At 32.0% G+C, this 22,451-nt stretch overlaps 1 protein-coding gene across 1 annotated transcript in view; it reads left to right on the plus strand.

The window, feature by feature from the left end:
* Positions 1-22,451, plus strand: part of MNAT1 (MNAT1 component of CDK activating kinase) — a 171,548-nt gene that overhangs the window by 52,236 nt on the left and 96,861 nt on the right. Inside the window, exons 4-6 of the mRNA XM_006216553.3 lie at positions 937-1,040; positions 3,778-3,918; positions 8,410-8,535. Of these exons, the coding sequence (XP_006216615.1) occupies positions 937-1,040; positions 3,778-3,918; positions 8,410-8,535 (371 nt within the window). The remainder of the gene's footprint in view (positions 1-936; positions 1,041-3,777; positions 3,919-8,409; positions 8,536-22,451) is intronic.

A 22,451-nucleotide genomic window follows, 5' to 3' on the forward strand; every position in this document is an offset into this window, starting at 1 on the left:
GAAGCCAAGGGAGGTCTGAATTGAATTATGGAACAGGAAAGTTAATGATATGGATCCTTCTTTAGACAGGCTGATACAAACACTGAAAGGGGTAAGGTAGTGGGGTGGTACTTTAAAATATGAATTTATATATACCAAAAGAGTTTTTTTTGTTGTTGTTCAAAGTATTTATAACAACCTTTTGATTTATGTAAGTAAACTTAGAAGGGAGTAAGACATGTATAATTCAAATTATTTTAAGTTGGAATTATAAAAAGACAATTCTAACTCTCTGAAAATTTATCACCTATCTAAACATGTCTCAGTGGCTTCTCTTACTAAATTATTTCAATTTTAAATTTTGATGCCAGATTATCCTTTACCTTCTCTAAGTTTCAGCTCTTAAATATTTCAGACTTTTCCAGATCTGACTGTATTGGAAATGATTCAAGGTTGTTGCTAGCCATGTTGAAGATCAGAATAAAACCTGTTTTTGTTTGATAATATTTTTTATTCCTTTGGATAATTTTTGTTTCTGGAGCACAGGTTCTTTTCAATATTGATTCTGACCAGTGTAGTAGATCCCAGGCTTACTTTATTTAAAAAAAAAAAATCTAAGCAATCTTTTTTATGCTTTTAAAGTTAGAACGGGCACTATAAAAATCAAATCTAATGTGATTATGGCAAGCATATATCTTAGGTTTTTGGGGTGATTCACATCTTTAGATAGTCTGTGATAGTCTGACAGTCTTTCCTTATATTTGATTCAGAAAATATAGTTGTTGAGCTAGAGCTAGTCTCTAAAATAGGTAGTTAGTAAAAAGATACAAATAGAGCTGATGAACAAATGACAGCCTGATGAATTAAGAAGTCACTGTGATGAATATTTGGTTTTATTTCCTACTCAAGATTTAAGTTAAAACTGTGTTTCATGTCAGTGTTTCCTTTCTGATGCAGTTTTCAACTTGACCAACAATGTGGATTTGGACAACACCAAAAAGAAAATGGAGATATACCAAAAGGAAAACAAAGATGTCATTCAGAAAAATAAGTTAAAGCTGGTTGGTTGCTAGTATTTTCTTCTTTTGTATTGGAAATGAGTACTTAAACATGATCCTTTAAAAAGCTGTCTTTTTCTAAAACTCGTTACATTTATAAAGACTTTAGCTGAAATTTAGGCCCAAAGTACTAATATTTGTAATAGGCATATAGGTACGAGACACATATTACTATAGTAAAAATAATTTTGGTGGCATTATTAAAATATATTCTATAAATGAAAAAGAATTGTATGCATGCAGAGATTTAATTATCTAACTTACACAATTTAGCTATCATTTCTTCAGTACAACATGACTTTCTAGTTTCAGGGAAAAACACAGGTAATTGTTTGTGAGGTACTTTATCAGGAATTTGTAATCATTGGTAAAAATGATACAGGTATATTTGGATTATGTAGCTTGTATTTTCATCTTGTATTTAGAGGGACTTCCTTGTTATAGTCTTCAAGTGTTTCATTTAGGCACTTCTTTCCTTCAGTAAAACTCTCAAGGAGTTGACATTCCATTCCATTCATATCCAGCCTGGCTTCCATAGAAAAGTGTCTCGTTTCTGAGACCATCAGTGTGCCATAAAAATTACTCTCTTTGTCCAGTAGCCTTCTCTGGGTACATCAGAAGTTACATGCAAAATAGTTATGGGCAGGTAACTTGTTGTATTAGCTCTGTTTAGCTTAATAGAAGGTTGTTCTTTTCAAGTGAATGCTTTTTTCATTTATAGTTTTAAGCTGAGAAATAATATTGAGAGTTGCAATGAAAGAATAATTTAGAAAGTATTAGAAAGAATAATTTCTTTTAGACTGGTTATATTATTTTAGAGTAGGAATTTCTAATTATCTAAGAACGTTATAATGATAGATACAGTTGACCTTTGAACAACGCAGGTTTGAACTATGCAGGTCCACTTAACATAGGGACTTTTTTCAGTGGTAAATACTACGTTACCACACAATCCAAGGTTGGTTGAATCCTTGGATGCAGAACCCCTGATATAGAGGAATTACCAGTAAAGAGGGCAGGATATAAATTATACATGAATTTTCAGCGACGCCAAGGGTCGGGGCACAAGTTCAACCCATAACACTCTATATGAAATCTTTTCTAACTCTACCTGTCTTCTATCTTTCCCATAACACTCTATATGAAATCTTTTCTAACTCTACCTGTCTTCTATCTTTGCAAGGAGAATTTACCACTCTTATCAATTCTGTCCCCACTATACTCTGTGTATACCTCTCTATCACACGTCGTACTTACTGCTTATGTGTTTTATTATGAAATTTGTCTTTTTCTGCTTATGGACCTCTAGTCAAGTAATTCACTTTTCCAGCCCTCATATCTCATCTCCTAAATTTTTACATTTATTCCTACTAATCCTTCTAGATGAAGTTTGAATTCTCTTCTTCACTGGGTACCTGAGTTAGAATAGTAACCTCAATAATAGAAGTTTGTAAATTTATAGGTAGAGATGCTAATGGAACTTAATTGCTTTAATTTAAGGGAAATGTGGCAGGGGAGAGGGAGTAAACAAAGGTGACTTTGAAGTTTCAGCTTGAGTTGATTGAGATGTAGGTGTGTACTTAGCAGAAATGAGGAATATAGGAAGGTGATTAGCTTTGGGAAACCAAATGCTAAACTTATTTCCGGATATACTGCATATGAATTGTAAGTGAAACATCTTGTTACTTGAGAATCCTGTTTTTTTTGGGAGTTTATCTAATGTGTGGATTGAAAAAAATCTAACAGAGGGTTTTGAATATTATTTTACATAAAAATATACTTTTCTTTGAGGCCTCTGTTAATTCACATATTTTGTTAGTGATCCCCAAACCTATTATACTCCCTCCTTCTATTCTGTATTTGCCTTGAGGTATCATAAACTCTCAATATTCTGTTGAATTTAAAAAAAGGTATTACATTTTCAAGAGTAACAGTCAAAAGTTTTAAAATAAAGCCATTCAGATTTTATTGAATTTCTCATTTATAAGACTTAAAGAGCAAAGACCAGTTATAATATTGCTTTTAAGTCTGTGTTAGAGTTGAAATAAATTTCAGAGCCTGGAAGTATTTAATATTTCTGAGAAACTTTATAAAAGGGGAATGAGTAGACCTGTCATTCATTTTTTTTCTACATGTTAGCTTTGGATTTTGAAATTTTAACTCCACAAAGAGGACCCTTGAAGTTTATATGGTTGTGTTATTAGAAAATAACCTCAGTTTTTCATAACTTACCTTAAATGAATGCTATTTGGAACTCTAGCACCAGAAAAACTTACTTTAGCTTGGGAAGAAGAATCTAAGTACTGTGATAACTTTTCGTTAATTTATGTGCTCTGAAAATTGTTTTTATTAAAGAAACCGGTCTTTCACATGGAGTGTTTCAATCAGTAGTTCTGCACAGAGATTATCTGTTTTTGTTGGGTTTCTTGTTTTGTTTTGTTTTCCTTGTTAAATCCCCTAAAGTAAAACCCTTATTAAGCACAGTTTCCACAGTTCTGCAGCTGGGTTCAATGTACTTTGTTTAGGTGTTTGTTTAGTTCTAGATGTTATTCTCTTTAATAATAACATGTCCACATGAAATAAAATGAATTATGGTTCTTTCAAAGTGAAATTGCTGCACTATTAAACAATTAGTGACTAGTACATTTTATGCTTTCATAAAAGGAGATACAAAGTGTTATAAAGGTTGATTTTGGTTACTAAATTTATTCCATGGCATATGTACACGTTTCTGTTTTAGACTCGAGAGCAGGAGGAATTGGAAGAAGCTTTAGAGGTAGAACGACAGGAAAATGAACAAAGAAGACTATTTATACAAAAAGAAGAACAACGGCAGCAGATTCTAAAAAGGAAGAATAAGCAGGCTTTTTTAGATGAACTGGTATGTATTAATGTTAATTGTGATTAAAAATCATTTGTCTTCAGGGTTTATCTTTCCTCTTATGTTGGGTAATGCTATTTAAATGACATTTCTGTAGTTTGTACTGGTATATTCATCGTCTTTTCCTTTACTTTTTACAAGGATTTGTCAATATCCACATTATTTTCAGATGAGAGAGTGTTAAAACTAACATGTCAGTTTACTATTAATTGATTGTTTCTAAGCTTACTGACTAAAACACATTTTCAGAGCATTTTCTACCTGATTAACACTGGTTTTCTAATAACTAACTAGTTTTCAAGTGTTTTGGCTTCATGCTGAAGTTTATAGTGATTCTGGTTACTCCATGAGAACTATATTTCATTTTTTCATGAAAAAGAATACATATGAAAGAAATGGTAATGTTTTGCAAGTTATTGGTGTTTTCCAGCTATTAAGCTCCTCAAGTAGCCAACATTGGTAGATAATAGCAGTAATAATAACTAAGATTTTTGAAAGTGTTTCATAGATTTGAGAATATATTATTTGATGCTTATAAACCAGTGTGCTATTGTGAAATCACAACTAGAAAATTGTCCTTTCTAGTAAAGACTTTTTGCATTCTTCCTTTTCCCTTTCTGGCCACATAATTAATTTCCATGAGGTGTTAACATACTTAACTCCTTGATCTACTAGTTGCTATGCTGTTTGTTATTCTGTGATCAGGTAAAGGTGTACATGTATATTTTTTCAACTGTACTTTTGCCCTAAAAGCAATTAAGCTAGATAACAAGGAATAAAAAGAGAGCAAGATTACTTAAATTAGAAGTAGGTGAGAAAGTAAAAGAAAAGTAAGGGTAAGGGCATTAGTGAGACTTAGACAGAAAATGCTTATCATAAGCCTATCTACTGTGTATGAGGGGAATGTAAATTTGGTTCTAAAAATGAGGACAGCAACATTTAAACTAGAATATGTGTTTTACCTTAGTGACTTCCATTTATTTTTCTTGGCACTATTAAGTGGCAGGTGTGGCTTTAACAGTTGAAGTGACATATGCCGTGTTTTACATTTTTTTGTAGGCATGTAGTTTCTGAGAAGTTAAAAATTTTAAAGAATGAATTAGTAAAGATCCATGTTACAATTATTTTTTTGAAGGATTCTTTTTCTCATCATTTTACACCAAGAGGAGCACAGTTTTCTTTAGTAATGCTCTCCTCTATACAATTAATTGAGTTAATTCCAAATATAGAACTTAGATATAAGATGAAAATACACTTTAACCTTTTAAAAATGTTCAATCTAAATAGTTTTTAGTTTTTGAGATTAGCTAGCTTTGCATAGCAATTATTCTTACATATTCTTAAAAGTCTTTAGTCTTTTAGTACTAAGTTTTGCTGCCTCATTGAGCTACTATTGGCAATTGAGCTGCAACTGCTCATGTTGTACATTGTGTATAATCTGGAGTTAATATTGGTTTTTGTAAGAACCCAACCCCCTTCCTGTTTTCTTCACCTGCAAGTCATTACTGTGCATACTTTCTTCATTGTTTAGATCATGTAACATGGTGGTTAAATAATCCTTAGCAATTTACTGTATTCATTAGGACAATTAATTACAACAGATTGGTTTAAAATACCAATTCAATTTGAATTTCTGGTTTTCATTTTCAAATTTATTTTTAAAGATTCTTTGTTACTTAAATTTTTTGATATTTATTAAAAAAATTTTTTGTTAAAATGTTAACATACATTTTGCGCTTATTGGCTAGTTGAAGGAATTCATTAAATTTCTTTTTATCCTCCTGAATCCTTATTAAGTAAGTAAAAGAATACACTGTATTTCTTTTTCTATGTATGTTCGTGTGCTAGATTTTATAAAGAAAGATTGCATTGGCATTTGTAAATATGAACAGAAGCTTAAATTTTGGAATTACTCTCTAGATTTAATTTAGGGAACAAGTACTATTTATTAGAATTTTTTTTCCTGTTTTTGGTCCTTGTGCTGAAAGTCACTTTTTAACCTTTTAAAAAGCATTGGCATTATATTATACTGTACATTATACTGAATGCTAAGCCTAATGTTATGCCTTAGCATGTAATATAATGTTGTCTAACAAGTCTATTTATTTAATCCTAACTGTAAAGTCAGGTTATTTTATTTTTTAACAGTTTGGGAAGAGATTTTTAAACTGACTTATTAAATCTTTTAATATTCCTGTTTGAAAATTCTCTTCAGCTTATGTCTTAAATTTTGTTTAGGGCTGATATTGTCAAATGCAGTAGCTGATTTTTATTAGAATATTATTTGCCAGATGGCTTGCTTAAAGTCAGTTAAATAATCTTTTAAAAATGGTCATTATAAAGCTTTTAATGAGTATTACGGGCAGTCTTATTAAAATTTCTTTAAATATTAAACTGTACCTTAGGGCAGTTAATATAGGTTACAGAAACTTTCAAGGTAAAAATGAAAAGCTAAGAAGAATGAAGTAACTTGGAAGGCTGAATCTGCATTTTATGTATTCTTGAGAGCATGTATGTTTCCCATAGTTTATTTTACTCTTTAGATTTATCTTTTTGTTATTGTTAGAGCTCCTGCTTATTTCTACTTCAACATTTACAAAGATTTTCAGCCTCCAAATTTTGAGTGCTAAAACGCAGTAAAGCAGATTTGAAGTTAAATAGTATCAAAATTAGTTTTAGATTTCTCAAATGTTTATTTTTTAAAAATTTCAACTGTTTTACCAAGACATTTTAATATTCTAGTCCTTTTATGTGAAAGTAAAACCAGGATTAAAACAGGCCAAAGTACTGATTAGCAACTTTTTTGAAGTACACATATTGTCTTACTTTTACACAAGAACATTTACTTTTTAGAGTAAATACCAAGTATGGAATTTGAATGCACTTAGAGTATAAGTTAGGAAGCAGTGATTTAACTTTTTAGTCAAGGAAATTAATTTTTCTTTTGTTAGTTTTTATATATGAAAAGATAGTAAGATTTTAAAAGATATCTGGGGCCACAGCCCATTTAAATTTCTTTTAATTTTACATTTTATTATAAAATTCCTAATGGAAATCTAGAATAGCTGCAGAAATTCACAATACTATTACTAATGCATTACTAATGCTTTGTTGTAGAATATGAAAGGTATTCAAGCATATTCTCATAGTATATTTAATTCATTCATTATTGCTAAAGCCAGATTACAAGGATTTTGCTCTGTAATAAAGTTCTATTTTGTAAATAAAATTTATGTTTTTCCATTTAATTTAAAAAGTTTTAATATTTGTAGCATTTGCTCTTGCAAAGCACTTCTGTTACAAACTCTTTAGGTACAAATTTATTCTAGGATAGTGCCATTGAAATAAATGTTGTGTTATTTGAATTTCTTCTATACTATATATAACTTTAAACAGTATGTTAAATATATTAATTAGCCGTATTTATGTCTAAAAATATTGAGTTGTTAAATTTGGCAAGAAAGTTAGACTGCTGTATCTTTCATACTAAGAAATGTTAATATAGTTTTTTCAGGATTAAATTCTAGGTAGGTAGTATTTTAAAAATTTGTAGGCCACTTGAAGACTTATGTTTTCATAGGTAATGTTGATATAGGAGATAGAAATGTGTTTGTGCCTTCATTTTTGTTTATAATGATGTAGAAAGTAGTGTGTGTCTGTGTATGTGTGTGTATGATCTCCTTCCTTCCTGATTTCCCTCTGCATGTGTTTCTGTGTTCTTATTTAACTAACAACTCAGAAAGGAAAATGTCTGGATTCATTTAGTTTAGGTCTTAGCTCTGCAGCACTTTAAACAAGAAGACTTCATGTTAAACAGGATAAATAACAGTTTACATATAAGAATTAGTAATTTGCTTGTGTTGTTAATATGTGTGTGTGCAGATTTGTGTAGAGGCTCTGATTTAATATCAGTATAAGAAATTAAAAGTGTTTACTATTATTTTGTTAATTAAAAAATTTAGACTTAATTTATAAAGATAACTCAATAAAAGAGAAAATAAATATACTTTTGGTTGTATTTAACAATCATTGCATTGTGCAAAACAGAACAAGGATCATTTCCAAACGGCCTCAGGTGAAGTCTAATGGGAAGCAATTTCAAACTGGCCTGAATTCACTGGTAAAAAGAATGTCTTAGATAAACATCTGATCTAAGTTATAGTACTTTGTACTACTCTTTTTGTGATTAGCTTCTAATTTTTTTATTTTAATAAATTTGGTTGGCTTTGCTAGATGAAATAAGACCCTATTACATTGTCTTTAATGTGGATTTTATAAAAATCCTTTTTTGTAGGTTATTTTGATTTATGAGTCTAAAACAGCCTTTTCTTATTATGGAATGTTAAAATATTTTGTAAAGTGTTCTCCATAAAATGAATATTTAGGTTAACATAGAATGCTTATGGAAAGGCATACTTTAAAATAAAGGACTTTTTGCTCTTTAGTTTTTTCTTTTTCAACTTTCATGTTGCACTTTAACTTTTCTTACAGGAGAGCTCTGATCTCCCTGTTGCTCTGCTTTTGGCTCAGCATAAAGATAGATCTACCCAATTGGAAATGCAACTTGAGAAACCTAAACCTGTAAAACCAGTGACGTTTTCCACAGGCATCAAAATGGTAAGCTGTATTTTAATCACTTGTTTGGAAGATACATGTCAAAGATTACACTTTATAGTTTTACATTGATTTCTACAGATAAACTGAAAGGTTCAGATATTTAAGAACAGTGTCTGATATAGGCTGGATGTCTGGAAATATAAATATGTGCAGTATAAGAGAAAAGTGAAAAGGAATAAATAATTTTCAAACTATGCAACATAGTTTCCTGTATGATACTGGGTTTCTATGTGTTTTCTTATTCTACATACATTTTTAAGCTTGAAGTATAGTAAAACATTTCTTAAGAGAAAATGCAGACTTCTGGTTTCTGGTATGGCATGTAAGATGCTTAGACGTTGCCACTTCATCCTGACAAGTATAAACCTGAACACACTGAAAAATCAACAACTTCTCTTAGATTTGTAAGTGAAGAGAGATCACAAAACAAACCACTGCACTTAAAATTGGAGAGGCCAACCGAGAATGCAGTGAATCACAGCTTACCAGAGCAGCAGCCTTGCTGGGAACCAGTGCTGGTGTAGGGACACCTGAATTGATTGACAAATTTTTGAAGGCTCGGTGTGGACAACTCAGAGTTAGAAACTCCAGGGGAAACGAGTCATCAGAGGCCCCACACTTTTGTGTTTTACCTGTTGTGTCTCTACCAGGTTCTCTTAGTGAATATTAGAAAAATCTCCTCATGCTTTTGGCAGAAGAATGGGAAAAGGAACCATTCTGAAATATGCCAGAACATTCTGTTCTTCCTAACAAGGCTTGCCCTTAGGATAAACTGTTTCACCAGAGCCTAACCTGCTGCAGTTTTATCAGAGCCTAACTGACATGGGTGAAGGGAAGTATCCAACTATAGCTCCTCAAGTCTTCCATGTTGGAGAAGGGAAATGCACAACTTCAGCCCACTCTAGCCATCCTGACCCACCTGTGGGGAGGGAGATGGACTGAGGGGTATGTGTGAAGTTCACAGTCCAGAAGCACAGGCTTTCTAAGAGACTGAGGCCTAATTATAGGGCTACAAATTGTTCTGCCACTCCCTACACCCTACTATCACATTACTAAAGGCCTGTTTACAGTAGTTCCTTTTACCCAGTGCATCGTGGCTGGCTATCAAAAGAAAAACATTCTAAGATATACTAAAAGGTAGAAAATACAGTTGGAAGAGACAGAGCAAGCATCAGAAGCAGGCTTAGATATGGCAAGATGTTGGAATTATCAGACTGGGAGTTTAAAACAATTGTGATTTATGTGATATGAGTACTAATGGATAAAGTAGACAACATGCAAGAACAGGTGGGCAATGTAAGCAGACAGATGGAAATTCTAAGAAAGAACCAAAAAGAAATGCTAGAGAATAAAACACTATAACAAAAATGAAGAATGCTTTTGAAGATCTTATTAGTAGACTGGACATGCTTGAGGAAAGAGTTTGAACAAGAAGATATCTCAATAGAATCTTTGAAAACTGAAAACCAAAGAGAAGAAGACTGAAAAACAAAATAAAACAAAACAAAACAGAGCAGAATATCTAAGGTCTGTGGGTTGACTACAAAAAATGTAACATAAATATAATGGCAATACCAGAAGAAGAGAGAAAGGAACGGAAGAAATATTTGAAACAATAATGACTGAGAATTTCCCCAAATCACCATTAGATACCAAACGAAAGATCCATGGAGCTTAGAGAACACCAAGTAGGATAAATACCAGCCTGCCCCCCCACCCCCCAAAACTATACCTAGGTATATTACATTCAAACTACAGAAAATTGAAGATAAAGAAAAAATCCTAAGGAAGCCAGAGAGGGGAAAATACCTCACTTACAGAGGAGCAAAGATAAGAGTTAAATCTGGCTTCTCAGAAACCATGCAAGCAAGAAGAGAGTGGAGTGAAATATTTAAGCTGTTGAGAGAAAAAAGCCACCAGCCTAGAATAACGTACTCTGCAAAATTATCCTTTAAAAGTGAAGGAGAAATAAAGATTATCAGACAACAACTGAGATATTTTTTGCCAGTACACCATTTTTGCAGAATGTGGTAAAAGAAGTTCTTTAGAGACAAGGTACATGATACAGGTCAGAAACTCAAACATCAAAGGAAGTACGTTGGAGAAGAAATGAATGAATATAAAATAAAACTTTCATTTTTCTTATTCTTAATTTGTCTAATAGATAACAGTTGAAGTTGATAGTAACACTGTATTTGATTTTATTTGCTTATGTGTTTGGATATATGTATGCAATATATACTTACACATACATATGCTTAATATAAGTAAAATGAATGACAGTTGTGATATAAGGGATGAGAGGAAGCAATTAGAATTACTTTCTTATTATGAGGTACTCACACTACCCATGCCTCTACTATTCAACTATTGTTTTTGAGTTTTAAAATTGCTTACTTTGTCATATCTGTGCTAGCTATTAGATTATAAACATCTTGATGACAGAAGTTGTATATTTTAAGTTTGTTTCATATGATTATGGTTGTGTGGGTACCTGAATAATGTAAAATATTCATGATCAATTTTAAACTTAAAATGTAGGAAATATGGACTCATCTCTAAATAAAATAAAGGAAAATACTACTCATTAAGGAGTTACTAAAGCATTTGAACTAAGAGACAATATAGTGTAGAGGAAAGAAATGGTCTTGGAAAGACTCAGATACAATGGGATTAAACCCTAGCTTCACCACTTACTAAATGTGTGTCAGTGGGTAAAATCTTACTTTATTTTTCTGAGTTTGTTTTCTCATTGGTAGAGTTGATATAATAATTTTAACTTTACATGATCATTCGGAGGATTAAAATATGTATATAAAATGCTAACCCGAGTTCAACTGTAATTTTACCAGTAATAATCTTTGTTGTCATTATGGTTTAATATCTAAGTGAATTACATTATAATCTCTTTACACTGTGTAATTGAGTAATACATATTTTTAGGATGCTTGAATTTGAGGAAATTTTATGATAAATTTGATATCTTGATATTCTGTAAATCTGTGGTATTGCTGCCACCATAGTATTTTGTTTTAAAGTTTTTAAAAATTTATTTTTAATTTACATATGGTAAAGGTCATTCTTTGTGATGCATAGGGTCTTGAAAAACGTAGAATTGTGTATCGACCACCACAATCATAGTGTAGAGCATTTCCATCGTTCCTCAAACTTCTCTTGTGTTACTCTTCCATAGTCAACCCTGCACCTGCAACCCCCTAGCAGCTAGTGATCTGATCTTTGTCCCTGTTGTTATGGCTTTTCCAGAATGTCATATAAATGGAATCATATGATGTGTAGCCTTTTAGGTCTAGCTTTGTTAACTTAGCAACATGCATCTGAGATCACCCGTGTTGTTGCATGTGTCAATAGTTGTTCCTTTTTGTTGAGTAATGATACCATTGTGGGAGTGTGCCAGTTTCTTTATCCATTCATCAACTGAAGGACGTTTGGGTTGTTTCCTTTTTTAATCATTAAGAATAAAGCTGCTATCAGCATTTGCATACAGTTGTGTGTGTACATAAATTTTCATTTCTCCTGGGTAAATACTGCTAAGAATGAGGTTGATGATTTATATATGGTAAGGGTATGTTTAGCTTTGTATGAAACTGCCAAACTGTTTTTCAAAGTGTCTGCACCGGTTTGCATTCCTACCAACATTGGGTGAGTGTTTCAGTTGCTCTGCATCCTTGTCAGCACATAGTATTATTATTCTGTGTTATGAATTTTATCATTTTAGGCATCTGAACAGGTATATAATGGTATCTCATTATGGTTTTAATTTACATTTCCCTGATAACTGGTGATGTTGAGCATCTTTTCATATGCTTATTTGCCATCAGTATTTCATTTAACCCTAGCGTTTCACTTAATACATTAGATATTTTTCCAGATACTGTTGTGACCTTATTATTTCTTTTCTTACTTCTCCCCTTCCTCCCTCTCTTATAGCCTTTTGTTTTGTGAAATGTCACATATATACACAAAAGTAAATTATCACAAAGTGAATATCTGTGTAATCATCATACAGATAAAAGAAAAAAATATTCTTAATGCTCTAGAAGTCCTCCTCATGACTTCTCATACCTGGCCAGTACCCCATTTCTTTTCCCAGAAGTAGTTATTCTTCTGTCTTCTATGGCAGTCCCTTCTTGTTCTTTTAAATAAGTTTTAACATCTAAGTATGTATGCCTTCACCTGATTAATGTTTTGCCTATCCATCTTATATTTGTGAGATTTATCCATGCTTTTTAATGTAACTTTAGGTTTTTTCATTTTCATTGCTGCATGATGTTCCATTTTATGTATGTTTCCTGGTACGCATGTACAAACATTTTTTGGTGGCTATTTACCTAAAAGTAGAGTTACTAGTCATAGTGAATATGTATGCTTATTTTAGGAGATGCTGCCGAATTGACTTACAGAGTGGATTTTAGCAATTGCACCTCCACCAGCAGGGTTCTTGTTATTCCACATTCATGCCAACACGTAATTTTTTCTCTTTTTTAATGCCACCATTCTGGTGGGTGTTTAGTAGTGTTCTGTGATTTTAATCTGTACTTTTATTTCACTGATGACTAATGAAGTTGAGCATTGGCTGTCTTATGTTGTGAAATGCCTGTTCAAGACTCTTGCTCTTATATAGAAGTTCTTTATATGTTGTGGATCTAAGCCTTTTATTAGTCAAATGTAAATAACTTTTGTCACTCTATGTCTTATTTTTTCCAAGAAAGTGTCTTTTGAGTTCTTTATTGTTTTACTTTATATTGCCCACCTGGAATTTTTTTTTTATTTGTTTTTTTGGTATGATGTGAGGTAGGTGTTCTAATTACTTTAATGCATGTTGAGATTCAAATAGCTTAAGTGTGTGATGAATACTTATAATTATTTATTATTTTAACAAAATTTGGCATTTGGTTCAAGGACAAGGTGAAAATTTAAAATGACAAAGTTTTTATGTGGATTTATTTTATTACTGAATGTGGAGACTGACGTATAATGTAGGTGAAAGTCTAAATGTTTATGAAGTTAAGAGTCTTTATACTCTTTGGAAAAATTAATCCTAAAATGCAAGTTGAAAAGTAACATTTATTGAGCACCTATATACCAGGGGTTGATTTCATTTAACAGACATTGGCAAGGATGCCAACATTGCTTAAGACTTTGTGACCTGTGATAGTTTCTTTTAATAAGAGGTGTCATTTTTTGTTTTTATATCCCTATGAAATGGATGTTATTTTTTTTTTTTGGATGTGAAAACTGAGTCTTAGAGAAGTTAGATCACATATAAAAGACTACACTGAAACTCTTCTTATTATACCATATTATATAATTAATGAGAACATTTAAAACTAAAACTTAGAAATTCTACCTCAGGTGCTTTCTTTTGAGGATAGCTAGGATTTGAACTATTGCTTCTAACAGTAGACTGATTGTATCGACTGGGTAGTCTAAGGGACAGGAGCCAGCACAATGACCTTTTCTTTTCCTGATCTGCTCTAAGTAAAGAAAGTCAAACACAGCAAAAGAAGTCAGATATGCTGAACTTGGAGAGGGTCCAAGGAAGACATATAAATGTAATTAAGGTTTTTGGAAATAATCCTTTGTCATGTGACTGTGAAGACAGGATTTATTTATTTAGTAAACCTAGAGAAATACGAAGAGTTAAAAATTAGTATGAAATAATGTGTATGAAATGAGGATTTAATTATTATGTACTGAGATATATAGAATTGAGACAGCGTATTTTGGTTAGGAATGTTCACAGATGTCTGGTTGAAGTTTTTGAGTTGTATCTCCTAGGAATTAAACTCTCTGTAAGCAGGGAAGTGTTGGGGTAGCATTTCAGAATAATTATTTATATATAATTTGTGACTTGAATATCTAAGAGAGTTCCACTTAATCACTGTTTCATGAATGAATAGGAGAAACTTCATTTTGTATATATTTTGTCTTCTCTGTGGTGATAACTTTTTGAACTTCTAAAGTAGGGGTTTTAACTTTGTTTCTCAGTCATGTGTTAGTTATTTTAATCTAAGTGGTTCAGATTCCAACAATAAAAGTTTAGGACCTCTATTCTTTTTTATTTTACAAATAATTCTAATTAATATTTTCCCCTTAAGAATAGACGTGGTTGCTATTATTACATCATTCTTAGTTGAGCTAGTGAACAGACCTCAAAGAAAGTTTTTCCTCCTCGTTTGTTACTGGTTTGTATCGTTAAATATCCATACAGCAAATGTACAGATTTAAGTACTAAGTCTTAGTCTTTTGTCAGCAAGGAAGAGCACCTCAATCATGTTGCAAAATTAGAAACCAGAATCTAAGGCTGAGAATCTGGTACTTCCTTCAGATATGATAGTATTCTCTTCTTTACTGTGCTTTTGTATGCAAACTGGAAACAAACTGAGTCACAAAGATAACCTAAGAATTGTTCTTAAATATAGCTTTTGCTCCTTTGTGGTTGATTATTGGAAAGCAGTATAGGGAATGTAGCCAAAAGGGGAAAGCTGTTTGAGTATTTAAACCCTGATGTTTAAAAATTTATTTTATATTATCTATGAGTAAACAGAAGGAAGCTCATTTGTGATGCAAATTGGCTTTTCTGATTGCAACAAATAGAATTTAGCTATTTTCATCAAGCATTGCTTATTATTCTGAACTCATTTGAAGTTTAAACTTTTTGTTAACATTTGTTTATAGAAATTAATATCCAATTATACATGAAATAAGAAAATAAAGATTATACAAGTAGTCAGTTATGCCCTCTTAAGCCATAACTTTGTGCCAGACAGCTTAAGTGCTTTATCATTTTGCTTGAAAAACAAAAAGTAAAATTTGACCAAATATTATTAATTCTATTTTTAATATATAATTTGTACTTTGGTAGCAAATCAAAGTGTAGCAGCCACAGAAGTAATGTGAAAATGCAAGTAGTAGCAGAGTTCTATTTGTATGTTTTTATATATAAATGTGTTTTGAATGTAAGTCAAATTAACATTAAAAATAGTCTTATCAGTTCTTACTATGCATTTATGAAACAAATAGATACATCATTAAGCCTTATAATTAACTAGGTATGAGGTGATTACTTTCTCTTAGCATTTACATGTCTCCAGCTATTTTGTGTTATTTCAATAAAGTTATATATTCTAATTTTTTTTACCATAGATATCTCTGAGCAGTTATTTGTAAGTAAATAGAAGTTTGGTTAATTCAGTCATATTTTAATGGAAATAGAGGTTCGTATTACTTAAGATAATCCTATGGTGAGTACTTTAATGTGACCTAAATAAATCTTTTAATAAGATGAATGGCCACTCATTTAAAATTATAAATTTGAATTTTATTATTTTAGAATTATTTAAAAAGGTTGTTCTTATATTATTATAAGTGGCTTGAGTTGTGGCTCCTTTAACTATATACCTATTAGTTGTGTGACCTTGGGCAGATCTCAACCTCTTTAAACCTTAATTTACTCAGTTCTTAGGAATGAGATTCGAAGTTTATTCTAAGTATACATGTGTTTAGATATAAGAAAAACTTTATCAGATCAGTGAGTTTTGATTGCAGGTCAGGTTTGTGACTCATATTTATCTTATACTGTTAGTTTTTTGCTAGATATTTTATTTATAGGCCCCCCAAATGCCTTTAGAAACCTTTTTATATATTTCTGTGTTATAGAAAATATATCAGTTATATTATGGATATATAAAGAAACTGAAATATTTAGTGTCCATAGTTGGGGAATTTACAAATAACTAATTATACACTATGAACTTTATGTCATACTCTTTCCCATACCTTGCCATGGTGAAGGAGAAAATAGTTAATGCTCAGACTGCTGACTACAGAATTTATTGCAGGGGCTGAATTTATTCCAGGAAAGTTGTCTGATATCTGGGCATGAGCATAGGCAGAAATATAAGACAGAGAGTTGTTAGTTATATTGGTTACTTTAATTGTAATGGGAATGGGTTAAAATCAGTATGCTATAAATAGTGGGAAGCTTTGACCTTTTTAGTCCCATTCTGTAGGACTTTCTAGATATTTGAAAATGTGGAAATATTCTTAGTTTAGAATGTGGAAATAATGGTTTCCTGCTTAAATTAAATTATTTATCAAACATATTTCTAGAAACATGTTCTACACATTCTATTCTGAATTGCTTAGTGTGAGACAAATTTTTCAGTCTTACAGATATTTTTATTAGGTACTAGTCAGTCTATTACAATATGATTTTATCAAGGACCTATCATATTTGCAAGGCAGTGTTAGCTGTTAGTGTTGAAAGTACGGTAATTTTACAAGTGGGAAAAAGAAGGATGATGTAATTAAAGCAATTTCTGAACACTGTCTCACTTAATCCTCACAAATATCCTGTGAGGTTGCTAGTGGTATTACCTTTTATAGGAACCATAATGACTCAGATGTTTCTTAAACTCATAATTCTGTTAAGTGGGAGAGCTGAGGTTTAGACCCAATCAAGTCTGGTAGCTTCCAAGTATTTTTTTACTTCTCTATGCCTGAATAATCCTTGTCATTTAGTTGATTTTCTAAGTGGGAAGAGAAAACTAAATGTATTAAGTTACTATATGGTATTGATTTTAAGTATAGTGAGGCTTTCTATCAGAGGGTCCAAATTAAATAAATCCTGTGGAGTATGGAAAATTTGAACTAAACTTCAAGAAAAGTAAACTTTAAGAAAAATGGAAGGGAAGAAGGAAGGCGTTGCATATTTAAAATCGGTTTATGGGAGCATTGTTAGCAAAAGAATGCAAGAGGTGAATTTAGCAAAGTTCATTCTGTAGTTCCCAGCTAGGAATTTTCTTCTGATGAACTTACTAATTTTGAAATGCATATTCTTTCTTTGGTTCCAAAGAGGTTATGGTATGAAATCCAGATACTTAAGATTCATATTCATGTGTCAGTAAGAGCTTTTGACTAGTAATCTGTTGAGTAAGTTAAAGGTTACTAAAATTGATATTTGTACATGCTATTGAATCCATTGTGTGTGTGTGTGCGTGTGTGTGTGTGTGTGTGCATGTGTGTGTTTGCTTAGGACTACAATTTCAGTATTTTCCTGAGAAGCCTGGCTGCCACGAATGTTTGGCAGTCTTACAAGGCTACATCTGCACATGTGCATGCCCAAATAATTTCTGTAGTGTCAGTGTGATACTTTAATTTTTTAGCTAAGCAGATTTATTTTTCCTTTGTTATCATTGCACCAATAGTATTATCTTGAGTTAATTGTAGTTTTTGTATTACTATTCTTCTAATAATATTTGTAGAAAATACTATTAAGTTTCCCTTTTGTTGATCATTTTGTTGTTATGTGATTCCCATGTAATTTTGCTTGTTATTTTGTTCATTTCCAATTTATTTCTATCATGTATTCTTTTTCTGTTAGAATATAATTTACCATACCTTCTAGGGCTGTGGCTAAGTTTGAAAACTAGGGTTATTTTTGGATAATCTCTTAATTTTTTTAAGTATATGCAATTGGTGGATAACTTACAACATGCTCACATTCTGTCAATGTTCTGCCTCCTGTTAACATTTTTCCACACTAGAAGCCTATCCCAGTTTTGCTGAGAATGCTTCTGGCATCTCCTCCTGGCATCCACTGGGAAAATGATAGAGCTAAGAACACATTTCTCCTTTTTTCTGCTCTTCCCCATCAGAGCTTTTCCCAGATGCTACCCTGGAAGTCTTGGAATTGCTACCCCACTCCTACTTTGGTCTCAGGGTAGTATAAGATTCATAACTCTCAGAAGGTTGAGTTTATGAGGGTTAAATATTCTTAAGGGTATCCAGGGCTTTCAACTATATTATAAGTTAAATAAGATAATGTAGGCTAGCAAAATATCATAACTTGGCTCCTGTGATCAAGAACTGTACTTACTAGTGAACATATGAAAGATGATCTCTTCATGAGCTGGGAAATTTCTTCAGGATCTCTATTACCTTTCCCTCTTTTGCTCCTAATATTGGTAAAATCTTCTCACTTTTTTTCTGTCAGTCTGGCTAGAGGTTTATCAGTTGTCTTGATCTGGTCAAAAAAAAAACAGTTTTTGATTTTACTGATTTATTTTCCTATTGATTTTCTGCTTTCCATTCCAGTAATATTTGTTCTTTATTATTTCCTTCAGTCTCCTTAATTGGGACATATTGCTCCAATTTTCTAGTTTATAAAGGTAGAGGCTTAGATTATTGATTTAAGACTTTTCTGGTTTTTTATTATTGACATTTAATGGCATAAAATTTTTAAACCGTTTCTTTAGTTGCATCTCAGACATTATGACATGTTTTGATAATTTCTGTCCTTTAAGAAGCAGTAACCAAAAGTGCTAATGGGCTTAAATGTGCAAGAAATGTATCAGGGAAAATGTCTGGGAGAGAAAATGAGGCGGGCGCTGTCAGAAGCTGAGAGAGTCGTCAGACTGTGATGTGGATTTGACCCCAGGTGAAGAAAGAAGAAAGCTTGGGTAGAAGTGTTTCAGACTAGAGTATATATTTCTAAGGAAAGTTTGGCATGGCGACTGGGGAGTCCTTGTGACAAAGTTTTCTGGCAGAAGAGTCTTGCAACTCCGAAGTATGGAACTGCCTTTGTATTCCTGCCTCACTGAGTCATTGACTAGAAGCATTCTGTGGAAACCATGGCCTTGGTGCTGGTGTGGAGATGGACTTCTGAGTGCAGCAGCTGGACTCTTATTTCGCTTTTGCAGTTGAAGAGATGCATTCATGTGGCCATCAGAATGTGTTTTCATTTTCATTTAGTTCAAATTATTGTGTAATTTTGTTTTTGATTTCTTGCTTGACCCATGAGTTATTTAGAAATGTGTTTAATTTCCAAGTATTTTCAAATTTTCTAAATAACTTTATGCCACTGATGTCTAGTTTAATTCTATGGTAGTGGGAGATTGTATTTAGTATAATTTCAAATATTTTTGATGTATTGAGATTTTTTTTTCTCTTGCCCAGAATATGGTCTATCTTGGTGAAGTTTTTTGTGAACTTGGAAATAATTTGTATTCTGCTCTCTGGCAGTGTTCTGTGAACATGTATTAGGTCAAGTTAATTGATATTGAGTCTTCTGTTTCCTTTTTGAGTTTTCTTTTTCTTTTTGCTTTCTTACTAAGAGAGCAGAGTTGAAATATCCCAGTATAATTGTGAATTAAATTTTGCATTATATATTTTCAAGTTCTGTTTTCAGTTTCATAGACATATAGTACTGTTATATCCCTTTGATACTTCAACATCTTTATTATTATGAAATAGCTCTCTTTATTCCTGGTAACATTCTTTTTTCTGTTACTTTTTCTGATTATAATATAGCTACTCCAGCTTTTTTTGATTAGTGTTTTTATGGTATGAGTTGTTTTCTTAAAGACAGTGTATATATACAGTTGGATCTTGCTTTTTCATTAAACCCATTTATTTATTGTTTTAAGATAACTATTGGTATATTTGGGTTTAAATTTGCCTTCACCAAATTTGGAAAAATTTTGGCTATTATTTCTTCATATATTTTTCTGTTCTCTCCCCCTACCCCAACCTTCCTCTGGTATTTCAGTTACGTATAAGTTATACTGCTTCGTATTGTTACACAGTTCATCAGTGTGTTGTTCATTATTTTTCTAGTCTCATTTTCTTTGTGCTTAGGTATCTACTATTGCTGTACCTTAAAGTTCATGATCTTTACTTTGCTGGTGTCTAATCTGCTGTTTACCCCACTTGTTTTATTTTTTATTTCAGGCAGTATGTGTTTTAAATCTCTACATAATACGTTTGGGTCTTTTTTTCATCTTCCATTTCTCCTATGTTCATGTTTTTTCTCTACCTTCTTGAATATGTAGACATATTGCTATTTTAATGTTTTTGCTGATTTCATATCTCATTTCTCTGTCTACTTCTATTGACAGTTTTTTTTTCTTCTTTTATGGGTCATAAATTTCTGCCTTGTTTTTGAATACCTGTAATTTATGATTTTTCATTTCAGACTTTGTTTAGAGTTTCAGTTAAGTTACCTATCATCTGTTAGATCCTTGTAAGGATTGCTTTTGAGCATTATTAGAGGCTACAAGAGCAGACTTTAGTGTTAGGCTAATTTAGCTCTACTTTCAAGATGATACCATTTTGAGGACTCTACCTGGGATAGCCCATGTATTGAGAAGCCTTTTTATCTTATTTACTGAGAGTATAAACTATTCTGGTCCTGTGTGAGCTTTGGGAATTGGTTTCAAACCTGTTGCTTTTCAGGTTGTTTTTTTTTTGGTCTTGAGTAGTTTACACTCTCATGTGCAGATCAACCCAGGCAAAAGTTAAGGACATCACTCTGCAGATCTCTAGAGAAGAGGTAGACATATTACAGCTCACAGGCCAAGTCCCACCTACCACCTGTTATTGTAACTAAAGTTTTATTGGAACATAGCCATGCTCATTCATTTAAGTATTGTCTCTGCTTTCATGTTTTAGTTGCAGAGTTAAGTAGTTTTGACAGAGATCATATAGCCTACAAAGCCTAAAAAATTTATCTGCCTTTTACAGAAAATGTTTGTGACCCCTGCTTTAGAGTTCTCTATGTGCAGCATTTTTTCCTCTGGTCATCTGCCCTACAAATTATAGCCACCCTGGCCGCCCTGAAGTCTGATCTCAGTCACTGTGACTCCTAGGCTTTGTTTGAGTTCCCTTTCTACATATCATGGCCTGTTACACAGTTCATCAGTGTGGTGTTCATTATTTGAAGTCAAAGTATAATTCTTCCAATTTTGTTCTTTTTCAAGATTGCCTTCTGCATATTCTTCAGAACTTCAAAATTTGCTAATTTTTACAAAAAGACTTCATGAGATTTTAGAATCTATTGAATCTATAGGTGACTTTGGGGAGAACTGAAATCTTAACAATGTTGAGTCTTCCAATCCATGAACATTGCTTACCTCTTCTTATATTCAGGGCCTCTTTAACTTATCTCAGCAGTGTTTAATGGTTTTTAGTGATTGATCTTGTACTTACTATCAAATTTGTTCCTAAACATTTTATGCTTTTGGATTATTGTTTTCAAGGAAATAGTTATTTCAAATTTTATTTTTCCTGTTGCTTACTCCTAGTATATACTTTTTATATTGGTCTTGTATCTTGTGTGCTGGCTCATTTTACTTATTATTTTTAGTAGTTACTTTTAGTTTTTTTTTTTTAAGGCAGTTTGTGTCATCTGCATGTAGAGACAGTTTTACTTCTTATTTTCTGCCTTTTATTTCTTTTTTCTTGCCATATTGTAGTGCCTTGTTCCCTGCCTAAGAGGAAAATCATTTAGTCTTTCAATACTATGTGTCATATTAGCTGTAGAATTTTCATGGATGCCTTCAGTTAGACTGAGAAAAGTTCCTCTTATTTTTAGTGTACTGAAATTTTTTTTTAAAAAAATTGTGAGTGGGTTTGAATTTTGTTAGTTTGTTTTCTTTTTACATCTGTTGTATATGATTTTTCTTTATTACATTGTTAATGTGGTAAATTAAATTTTCAAATGTTAGATTAACTTTGCATTCCTATGATAAATCCTAAGTGATCATACATGATCATGATATATGTGTTTTTAATTTGCTAATATTTTTATTAAGAATTTTTGTTTCTATATTTGTGAGGAATATTGGTCGACAGTTTTCTTTGCCTTTAGCTGTCTTTGTCTGTGGTTATCAGGGTAGTACTGGTAACATTTTTACCAGTAATGCCTGGAATGGTTTTGTCAGAATATTTGGCCTCATTTGGAAGTGGGGTCTCCTACTCTATATTTGGAAAAATTTGTTGGAAATTGGTGTTATTTCTTCCAGAAATGTTTATAGAGTTTACTAGTGAAACTATCTGGTACTCTAATTTTGTTTGTATGTAGGCTTTGGTAAACTCAGTTTTGAAAATAGATA

This window comes from Vicugna pacos, chromosome 6, assembly GCF_048564905.1.
Source record: "Vicugna pacos chromosome 6, VicPac4, whole genome shotgun sequence".
Lineage (NCBI taxonomy): Eukaryota > Metazoa > Chordata > Mammalia > Artiodactyla > Camelidae > Vicugna > Vicugna pacos.